This window comes from Engraulis encrasicolus, chromosome 4 (genome assembly GCF_034702125.1).
Source record: "Engraulis encrasicolus isolate BLACKSEA-1 chromosome 4, IST_EnEncr_1.0, whole genome shotgun sequence".
Taxonomy (NCBI): Eukaryota; Metazoa; Chordata; class Actinopteri; order Clupeiformes; family Engraulidae; genus Engraulis; species Engraulis encrasicolus.
Window position 1 is genome coordinate 56,763,783 of NC_085860.1, and position 12,113 is coordinate 56,775,895.

Below are 12,113 nucleotides of genomic sequence, written 5' to 3' on the forward strand. Positions count from 1 at the left end.
GTGACACATCCTGACTGCAGGCTCTGCATTTTATCATCTAGCTACTCTTATAATGGAGGCAAACTGTTCAAAGTAGAGAATGCAGTTTTTCATCACTGTATGGCAATATGGTATAAATGCCGCCTATAATGCCTTAGCTGTGTATGCTGCTCAAAACCTGTGTATTTCATACATCATTTATTTTAACTCTCCACATGAGTAAGACCAGACACTACTGCACCCCATACCATACAGTATATGCTATCTTTCAAACCAACTAAATCAAGTTGATTCATCTTTTGGGTAGCCGAAAGGGTGTAAGACTGCTGAGTGGTCTACAATGCAATTATTTCCAAAATTCATGCTACCCATTGTCCCAGTCGGCTCCTCTGGCATGCCCATAAAACTGCATTGTTTCCCTCTCCGAATGCTCCACCCATGGTCGTGCGGTGCCAATCACTGCCAGTAATTTGGCATATTGATTAGCCACTACATACAGCAGATGGAGCCAACCAGAGCCATCTAATATCAGAGTTACGCCACTCCCATAGACCTCTATGGACCAATCTTTCCACAGCAATGGCGGCTCTCATGGAGCCTCACGGAGCGTTAACATGGAAATCCCCATTGACTTTAGTTCTATTAGAAGTTACTTAGTTCCAGGAGGTGGCCGTAGAACACAGAAAATGTGGTAAAGGTAATGTAATTTGTTTGTACTTAATCTTTGTTTGGTATGTGATGGTTCTGTGTTAGTTTCCAACGAACAGAAGTTTACTGTTAAGAAACATTTTAATCTACGCGAATCACATCACCAACCGACTTCCTGGTCCCCGGTTTGCGCAACTCTGTTATTAGATGGCTCTGGAGCAAACGTGGGGGAAAACAAGCAATTTCATGGGAGGGCCTAGAGTTGCCGACCGGGTCAATTACTAGTTTCCTTTTTCACGAATACTTACTACCATCATCAGATTCTAAGAGTTCATTATGACAAAATTTCACTTTTCATAAGTGATAAGGTGGATCTTTGCCATATCCGTCATTTTGAATTTCCAAAAATAATTTTTTTTTAGCCGCAAAACATACTGTACTTTGGTCATAGTAAATATTAGTTTATTATATTTATGAAAAGATCAAATTTGGCAATAGGCACCTTGGGGCACCATTGAGGGCTGCCCCCTTGCACGGGTGAGGCATAAATGCAATTTCGTTGTGTGCAGTGTTCACTTGTGTGCTGTGGAGTGCTGTGTCACAATGACAATGGGAGAGTTGAGTTTCCCAGTTGGGCTTTCACTTCACTTCACTTAGTTTCAATGAGCAGCGTAGTTGCAATACTTACTGTGGCCCCCATCCTACACAGTGCACCTTTAAACCCAGCAATGCAGCGTAGGCAAGACCTTAAAGGGGTATGCCACTATTATAAGAGAAAGTGTTGCCCCATATAACATTGCAGTAGTTGAGGTGAGGTTCAAATAAGGTTTCATATAGAGTTAGTAGGGCCGACTGAGGACTTTCATATTCTCTAGCTGGGTAGCTCAGAGCCATAGAATTAAGAGTTCAGCTAATTCCATCACCCTCAGTGGCGTTTCAGGCAGTGGTTTATTCATAATTATCATAGACTAAAATGTAATTCTGACAATGCCCATCACACCATTCACTGTTTCCATGAATCAAGTGTCAATGTCAGTTCTGGCCACTTTCCCCTCACCTCTCAACTACAGTACATTAACTAATTCGTTCACGTGTGTTCCCTCAGCTTATCATCTTTCTTCGCTAGCGATTGGCCATGTACCTTCATTGCTACACGGATACATTGACTTTCACTAGCTTAGCGACATATTCCCTCTTTTAACTTGTCTTAAAGCAAGACAACGCTTAACATGAAAAATAAGACACTTTACCACCTTTATAAACCCCAGCCAACGATTTTAACTGTATTAAGCCCCAAAATAGTGGCATACCCCTTTAATACATATCCTTAAAAATCTAAAATACTTTCTTCCTCATTCTACCTGAGACTTTAATCTTACTTACTGTGCAAGGTATTTGGTTACATTGTCTCACCTTTCCAGATGTCTTTTTCCGTCTGTGCTATCTTAGCTGTGCATTTTTGTCTACATTTCTTCCTCTTCCTTGTGCATCATAGAAGTTCCCAGGAAGCAGACAGTAGTTCTTTGTGTACTGGACTTAAAAACACCCTCTAACGAACATACAGAACAAGAAGATAGTGTTTTTTAAACATTTGATTGCAATTGTGTTAATATCCCCAACCCTTGTATTGGTCATATTGCATAACCTTCGACAAAATACAATGTGTAATTTGGTTCTATGTGAAGACCACACTTATTCTACCAAAAATGTACTGATGTGCTTTGTTTTATCTCACATATTTTTCACAAGGAAGAGCGCGATACTGCTTCTTCACGGTTCACCACTTTTTATTTTTCTTGGTGGAAAAAATGTCAGCACCAAGAAAAATAAAAACTGGTGAACCATGAAGAATCAGTGTCACGCTCTTCCTTGTGAAAACTGATGACTGAAGTACCCTGAAAAGCTGCACCTGCTGAAAAAGAAGCCTTCGAGGTATGCGGGCTCTCACAATTTTTTTATCTCACATATAACATTCCTTTATTAATTCCTTATCAATACAGTACACAACAAAAAGAAAGGGCTTTGATTGTAAACAGATGTATTCATGTCAAATCAACGCGACCGAAAACATAACCTCGTTGGCGGAGGTAATAAACAACAAACCAGTTAGCGACTTAGTAGGTTGCCAATGGGAAATTGCATTGCAACCAAGTAAGTTGCTAACTTAGTTAGTAACAACGCTTTCAAGAAACACACTCCAGCACCAAAGACCACAACATCAGATGGCGCATTCAGGCCGACTGAGAACCGTGCCGGTGCGCGTTCCCGCACCTAATCGCGAACCGGCCATCGTGTTCACGCCACAGATATTTGCGTTCGCGAAGTGGCCGTCAGCAGGTCCATCCGGGTAACACAGTCACGTGATGAAAAAGTTCAAAGCCCGGTATGAACACGGGCGGTTCGCAGACAAACCCTTTAGTGCCGAACGTAACTGGTGTGAGCACCGACACTGGCTCCGTTCTGGTCGGCCAGAAAGCCATATCAAAGACACAGAGAAAAGGTACACACGGCTTGAGGAAGAGGCTTTAGTAAGGCAAGGCAATGCAAGGCAAGTTTATTTATATAGCGCATTTCATACACAGGTGCAACTCAATGTGCTTGACAAAGTTAACTTAATGTAAATGAAAGGAAACAGGGAAGAAAGAAGGAAATAAATTAGAGTCAAAAACATTTAAACATTAAGATAAAACATAAGGTAAAAATAATAATGAAATAATATAAAACAAATTAAATAAACATTAAAATAAAAATAATAATAATACATTTAAGCTAGGGGAAAGCATCTGAGAACAGCTTTGTCTTGAGTCTAGATTTAAAGCTATCAATAGTGGGTGCATTTTTTTACGTAATCTGGAAGCTGGTTCCAAAGCTTTGAAGCATAGAAGCTAAAGGCTGCCTCTCCACACCTTGTTTTGACTTTTGGAATCACCAGCAAATTCTTCTCCGTTGACCTTAGTGACCTGGTTGGTGCATACAGCTGAAACATATCCAGTAGATATGTGGGTTGCATTTGAATTAATGATTTAAACACAAGTAGCATTGCCTTAAAATCAATTCTGTAGCTTACTGGGAGCCAATGGAGCGATCTTAAAATTGGAGTAATGTGGTCGAACTTCCTTGCTTTTGTAAGAACCCTTTCTGCTGCATTTTTTACAAGTTGAAGATGTTTAATGGTTAGTAACTAACCACTTACCGGTAGGCAAGTCTCAGACTTCAACCTTCCCAGCTATGAGGAAGAAGCGCTGTGATGAGTCCTTGCCGGACGGATCCAAAACAGACACGGCTTATCTACAGTATCATATCTCCAGGTTGAGGAAGGCTTACTACTAAATGAGTGTATATTAGTTTTCATCTAAACCAGTGTTTCTCAACCTTTTTTTAGGCGAGGCACCTTTTCAATTCATGAAAAATTTCAAGGCACCCCAAACCAACAAGCCTTAACATGGCATCGCATCCGATACTACACAAGCTTAGAAAAGTAACACATTTTTAGACGTCACACAACCTACATTCAAAGTTGCAGCTAACTGGGGTGACCTAGGGTACCATATGTAAAAGTAAAATCTTGCCTGACATGTTTCGGCAGTGAGACTTCTGTCTTCATCAGAGGGTCTAACATATTGAAGTATGACGTGCTTTAAAAACAGCTGATGATGTGGAGGTGTGACCTTCCTGTCAATATTGACAGATTGGTCACACCTCTTGCTGTTAGAGTTGTGGCCTCAGGATGGTGTTGCAGTTGTGAGACAGCAGGTATGCTCCCTCATCCCTGTTCATGGTGGTTGGGCTGCGCTTTCTGATCTCTATTGACTCCTTAATCCAACGATGATAGGTCAAAATCAGCTGTTTTTAAGCATGCCACACTTCAACATCCATGTGACCACATCCAAGTCTCACCGTCAAAAGATGTCAGGTAAAAGATAAAACGTTTACATGTGTGAAACAAAGGAAACTTTGAGAATTGATTTAACTGTTAGACATAATGAACATCATTACGTCACTTCCTCCGGTACACAAGTACTTGCAGAAACTAAACAGAATAAGCAAGCAGGCAAGCAAGCTAATCGTCATCCCTCAGAAACAGTTGAAGGATCTGTACATCCAGGCAGTGGGATGGAAGACAAATACATGCCCTTGGATACCTCTCTCCCGACCCATCCTTGTTTTGAGCTGCTTCCTTCTAGAAGATTCAGAGTGCCTTTGGCCAAAAAAGTAATTGATAAGAATTCCTTCACCCCAACACACACACACACACACACACATACCCACAGCCCCCCCCTCGCCACACACACATACACAAACAAGACATTTTTCTAGCATCGCGACATGTTAGACAATAAAGCTTTTTTATTTGAAGACTTAAAAACCACTTCAATCATTTGGAGCTATTTGAATTTCCTGATGACGACATCTGACAAACACATGTTACAAACTTAGGATAGTCACAACTGACAGCCATTAACTTTATTGCTTGTTTAAAGGTGCACTGTGTAGGATGTGGCCAGTGTAGGTATTGCAACTACCCTGCTCATTGAAACGGTGCTGTTTACTGCCAAATATGATCTTTTCATGAATATTTACGAAGTAATAAACCAATATTTACCAGTATGGCCAAAGTACAGAAATGTTCACATTTCTTGAAATTTCACATTTCACATTTCTCAGACCATGGAGAAGATTCCCCCTTTTCATGTATAAAAAGTGCAATTTTCACAGTCATAATGAATACTTAAAATTTGATGGTGGTGGTAAGTGTTTGTGAAAAAGCAACACTTGTGAATGGGCAGCATGAATTCTGGAAATTAACTACTAAAAATATTACACAGTGCACCTTCAAAGACCTTCAAAAATTAGCATTAGCAGAAAACAAGCTTACGTCATGCAAGGTTAAGCACCTATTTTTCATTCTAGCATTGAGTTTTTCAAGTGACAAATCTCAAAGCAGCACTGCAACTTGACTGCAGTAGACTTGAAGGAAATGCACACTGCAGAGATAACTTTGAGAGCATGATATAGGCTACTGTACCTACTGTACAGGTAATGTCATGACAAACTGGACTACTTCTAATCAACTAAAAGCAGTGATGTCCGGAGCACTCAGCATACTTATAGAAGTTGTTAAGGACTTGGGGGAATATGAGACTTGTACTTGACTTGCCTTGGTTATGACTTGGATTTGGACTTGAATTGGTCAAATGTGAATTGTGACTGGACTCGGACTTGATTGGAAGGACTTGAGACTTATGGCGGGCATACACTGTGCAATATTTTCAGTAGGGGGTGTTACGCTCCTGCTTACACTGCATGAGGGAATTTCACGATTCAAAAGTTCACATCTCACGACTCATATCCTCACACTATACGAGGCGACGGTCGGATGCGAGCAGAATGCTCACACTGTGTGGCACGACAGGCTTGTTTAGGGACTACAGATGACAAAAACGAGGAGGGAACATGCGCACCTGAGGTGGAGATGAGGAATCGCTTAAGAGGGAATTGCGCTGCCCTGTCAATTTGTACATGTGTAGTGTCAAATTGGGTCATAGCACTGCTTTAACTGTGTGATTTACTCACAAGGGACGACCAGGATTTCAAACAGTTTTGATTTTCTTGCGACCCTGAGGGGAAATCGCTTGTCGTTACCTTTTGTACACTACCCGATGCGAGACTCACGATTGACCTGCGATTGAGCAAGAAATCGGCCTGACTCCCAGAGAGTCGCGCGAGTGACAAATTGCAGCAAAATTGGGCAAAAAATCATACAGTGCAAACCCAGCTTTACTTGTGACTTGCAAATTAGTGACTGGTTTAAGGCCTTAAATAGAATGGCACCCAACTACATACTGACATGTACCCAACTACATGTTTCACTTGTATACCCTAATTAGACCTCTAAGGTCAATGCAAAATATCTGCTGATCTTTCCAATAGTTAAAACAAAGTGTGATGAAGTATCTCTTCGCTGTTATGCCGCGAAGCTCTGAAATGTCTAAGAGCTACATACAGGAACAGAGCGTTACTTCTCTGAAGAGTGATAGTTACAGAGAGACATTTTGTGTTGCCTACATTGGGTATATGCATGGAGCATGACTATATCCAAATGCCTTGTAAAGAGTGCTCCCCGCCTCACAACCACGGTTAGCGTTACAGCCTTTGTTCTATAAATGCAACACCATATCCTCCTTTGTAAGATCAGATATATACTGATATCTAACTAAAGGGTTAACCACTTAACTGCAAACGCAATTTTACAATTCACATGGAATCATAAAAAAACTATACCGGAAAATTGAACAATAAAAAAATAAACCCTGGGCCAAGACAACAAAACCATCAACATAAAATGATAAACATCAGCAATGGCAAGGCAAGGCAATTTTATTTTTATAGTGCATTTCATACAACATGTGCACCTGAATGTGCTTCACAAGAAAGAGATAAATGACAGCAATAAAATGCACAGATGAAAAGCACACAATCATGGCAAAGGCCAAAAAGAAGACATACAAAGAGAATAAAAGCAGAAATAAACATCATTAAATAAATAGGTCCAGGAGATATCTAGAGAGGCAGCTATTACTTCTCATCCGAATTTACACACAGCGCAGCAGCAGGTCAGCCTTAAGCGGCAGACAGGCTTCAGACTTCCTCCAGACCCAGCGAGATAGCATACAGCTAACGGCTGTTTGCACACATAACTCACTCAATATCACAACACAGTGTCTATAACGTTAAGTGTGTTTTGGTTCTAGATGTGGCTGTCTGGTTCCGTAAAAATGCTAACCATTATCTTACCCGGCTAGCTTAAAACATGTGATCAAATGGTAATGTGGAGTGAACTATGTGTGTCAAAAAAGTTCATGGTGCATTTTACATCAATCCATGGTAGCCACAATCACATTGACTCCCAGTCCCAAGTAAAAACACATTTTTACTACCCATGCGTTAGCTCCCAAATCGTAAAAACACATTTTTACAGGTTTTTTGTTTCATAACTATGCACTGAAATGCTTATTATTTTGGGAGGTCTGCATAAGTAGAACAGACATAGATGGCTGACTTTCTCCTGTTGTTGTGAATGTTACGTATGTTATGAAGTTTGATGGCATTATGACATCACACAATACCTAAGGACAACGTAAATAAGTGATGTGTTAACAAAACTTTTCGATTAGTGCGAATTCTTTTGAAAAATCCTTTGTCTCTCAAGTAACTGTCTTGTTCTCACTTACTGTGTATAACAAGCCCAGAAAACAAACATTATTTAGTTGCAGTCATTTCCCTAGATCTCAGTATGAGTCTGAGCATTCCTAACATTCATTGCTGATTTGATAACAGCTGGGCCTTTTGTATGTTGCATGTTTATGTGTACCAAGAAAGTAATGGGTAATTCCTGCTTGAGAAGCTTGGGGCAGTCATGGGTAAGCGGTTAGGGCGTCAGACTTGTAGCCCAAAGGTTGCCGGTTCGACTCCCGACCCGCCAGGTTGGTGGGGGAAGTAGTTAACCAGTGCTCTCCTCCATCCTCCTCCATGACTGAGGTACCCTGAGCATGGTACTGTCCCACCGCACTGCTCCCTTGGGGCACCATTGAGGGCTGCCCCTTTGCATGGGCGAGGCATAAATGCAATTTCGTTCTGTGCAGTGTGCACTTGAGTGCTGTGTCACAATGACAATGGGAGTTGGAGTTTCCCAGTTGGGCTTTCACTTCACTTCACTTGTAGCGCTGCAGATTAACCCAGAAATGATGCACCTCTGTGATGGAACCATGATATTTCTAAAACAGACCATGATGCTTATTTAAGATGTGGAGGTAAGTTGGCTATGACCTCTGCTGACCTCTACTGAGAGGTCAAAGGTCATCAATGACACCGTTTGCTATTACCATTGAATATTCAAAATGAATACAGTGAGGGAAAGGCTACATATAGCAATATATTGACTTAAGGGCCATTTATTATTATCTTAAAGGAACAAGTAATGTCTACAGTTCAGAGTAAAGGATTAAAACAAATTTTATTAAGGTCAGTGAACTAAAATGGATGACATTGTTAAACTGTGTAGTATCTGCAAAGCTTTCAGTAAAGACATGTTATAAGCTTATCTGCAAATAGACCTTTAAAGGCCAACTTCCCATAAAACACAGTTTTACTCACTCCTTTTGAAGATCGGACGGTCACCCCAAGTTAAACTCACTTGCAAGGCTCTCATAGCGGTGCGTCACCTCGCCTGGCTGTGTTTCCCGGTGTTTCCCAATTGACATAAATAATGCAGAGAAACGAGCGAATCACGAAAGCCTTTCTGTGTTTCGTCACGTCGAAAGAAGGCGTTGCCCACAAAGGTTTATGTCGACCCATTTTTCTAAAAACATGTCGAGTAATTTTTTTCTGCTTGTTTTCAATACAAGCAACGTCTGGTGGCCCGAAATCTATCTTAGCTTAGCTATCAGCTGGTTGCTACTCTCAGGTACACACACAGCACAAAGCCTCATCCATACAGCAAGCCCACTCTGGTTGCTCCGTGCCTGCAGCTCGCCTAGGGGTCGCTGTCGAAAGAGCACAGCCCTGAATGGAGCATGCACGCCTCCGTTGGCGCCCCTATAGTGCAGTACCACCCGGGGAAGTGGCGACTCTGTTTTCCATTACATTCTCTCCAAGAACAGGAGGACTGAGCCAATCAGAGACTCATTTCCACGAGAGCAGGAAAAGTGAGCCAATCAGAGACGCATTTCCACGAGAAACACGGAACACCCTCTCGTTTCTCCACAAGCCACCTTGCTGGCTTGCAAAAACGGCTTGAAACAAAGCAACCAGAACGTTTTTTAAAACAGGACCAACGCGTAACACATTCAATAACAATGGGGAACACAGCAATATTAATGAAATGACGTTGAGAGGCCATCTTTAACCACCTGCTAAATATGTAAAAAAAATTGTGTTCACACTAATCAGTCAGATAGATTAATAGACAAAACAGCAGGAGTTCATTGGAATTGTTAACTTCCTGTAGGCATAAAATCTTAATACAACATGATAACAGCATGCCTTTTTCAGGGATTGTTCCTGACAGTATTACGTAGAATTTAAAAAGCTGTTTACATGTATATGAATATTTTTGAAAAAATATAGGTTTCAGCCTCTCGTGTACAAATAGAAAGGGTTTTTAGAAATCTACTTTTAAAACTGTCCTTTTCAAAAAGTTGCAAAAAATAACCCGTAGAGGCCTATTTTTCCACATACCGTGTTTATAAGCGGTTCCACATACCGTGTTTATATATAAACGGACAAAAAACACACAACGTAGAAGGTCATATCCAACTTAGCTCCACATCTTGAAATAAGCGCCATGGTATATACTAAATAGGGTGGAAATGTCATGTTTTCGTCACAAAGTGTACGATTCTTCATCTATGGCTGCGTAACAGCCATATTGGTTTGCATCTTCAGCAGTGCAGTGGCTGATCTTACTGCAACATGTCTAATTGTATACAGTTGTATTGATGTGCCTGTCAACACCCTGATTAATAAAAAAACATATCTGTTCTGTTTTTTTTTTCAGCTTTGGATAAACACCTATTTTTATTTATTGATGTTCGTTGCGATTGCTGCCCATTCAAGCGAAATTGGAAACCCAATAACAGACGATATTGAGAAAATATCTATATTGGTAAGTAATCTGATTTTTAAATAGTATTGTTTTAGGTCAAGTTTGACATGGTGATTTCACAGATATCTTTTGAAATTTGGAATGTATACCAGAACAAAACTGGACAGTACAACAAATGTTGTATGTTGACCAAAACTGCATTGTGACCATGCCGAAAAATACATGTATTTCAATTAAGCAATATAACACGAGTGGGAGGAAGGGTGTTGAACTGACATCCTCTCGGGTGTGGTTCGGCCAAAGGCACGAAGCCGAAGTCTGAGTCAGTCAGTTCAACACCCTCCTGTCCACGAGAGTCATATTGCTTTTATACAATACCTAGTTCCATTGCCAACAAAAACACAAGAGTACATTTTCGAACAAATGTTTATCGGTTACCTTCATCATTATTTGTTCAGCCTGTCACGGTTTCTCCGCAGTAGAATAGAATGTTGTCGAGTTCAAAATAAGCACCCCTGGTAACACTCTATCTATGGCGGAGTGATTACTAGGTGTGAGGAGTCTCGGGGAGGATATCGGTCTAGACATCCTCCCGCTTACCGACGCGTAGAATGCCAATAAAACTTGTCTCGTCCAATCAGATATCACAAAATATATTGAGCGCATATAACTATTGTAAATGTTATTTTTCATGTCATATGCAGCTTTTTTGACACATTTTCCTCATGTCACATTGAAAGTACATTTCAAAGCCATGAACGCATCACACATTCAGTATATTAGTTTTCCTGTACTGTGGGTTCATGTATGTGTGTGTGTGGGCAGGGGTGAGTATGTCATGGGTCTGTGAGAGAGCATGGGCTGTGTGTTGGGGTGTTGTGTGGGAAAAATGGGGGAACATTGGCTGTGTGTGTGAAATAATAGTGTTTAACAGGTTGGGAGGTCGAGGGCTGTGAGTGAGGTGAGGACTGTAAGCAAAGAGCTTTGATAGTACTGTAATAGGGCTCACTTTAGTCATACATGTATACCACTGGTGCCACGCTGGTGGTATATTTAAAGGACCAGTTCAGTCCATTTCAACATGCAGTTGTAATGCTCACACTACCCTGGACTTGTCAGTACCTGAGGTTTTTTCTTGTTCTTCTTCAGCCTTTTCCGAGATCTTGGTCATTGTAATGGGAGCAGCGCTTTTTTTTTTTTTTTAAATTATTCCCAAAAACATCCAAAAGGTTATACAACATCAGCAGACAACTAGCAAACAGCGGTAGGCCTACCTTTTGGGAAAATATTTCGAGTAGGCCTATGTTGATTTTTAAAAAAAATTCTAATGCCCCCATTAGAATAGCTCATATCTCGGAAAGGGCTTAGCCGAAAAATGTGGCATCACTAAATACTGACAAGTCAAGGGTATAGCGTGAGCAATACAACAGCATATTGAAATTGACTGAACTGGTCCTTTAAGGATGGGATTTAATGCGCCAGCTGTTATTTAGAGCAGTGTTTCTCAACTTTTTTAAGGCGAGGCACCCTTTCAATTCATGACAAATTTCAAGGCACCCCAAACCAACAAGCTGTAACATGGCATGGCATCCGATACCAAGAACGCATTTGGAAACGTCACACGAGCTACGTTTGAAGTTGCAGCTGACTGTGGCGACCTATATTTACTTTATTGTGCTTAAATGGCAGATGAAAGATCTGACTAGCATTAACTTATCAATTTAGACAAATATGTATTATATTACATCATTTATCTATCAGCCACGTTTCCGCGGCACTCCTGCGGGGGGCCTGTGGCACACCAGGGTACCCCGGCACCCCTGTTGAGAAACACTGATTTAGACCACCTAAACTTTACGCTGATTGCGTTCTTCTTTTTCTC

At 40.9% G+C, this 12,113-nt stretch overlaps 1 protein-coding gene across 2 annotated transcripts in view; it reads left to right on the forward strand.

Annotated features, from left to right (window-relative positions):
* kitlga (kit ligand a) overlaps positions 1–12,113 on the forward strand; it is a 46,353-nt gene that overhangs the window by 17,569 nt on the left and 16,671 nt on the right. For both annotated transcript variants that reach the window (XM_063197765.1, XM_063197764.1), the window contains exon 2: positions 10,184–10,291. In XM_063197765.1, coding sequence (XP_063053835.1) covers positions 10,184–10,291 — 108 coding nt within the window. The remainder of the gene's footprint in view (positions 1–10,183; positions 10,292–12,113) is intronic.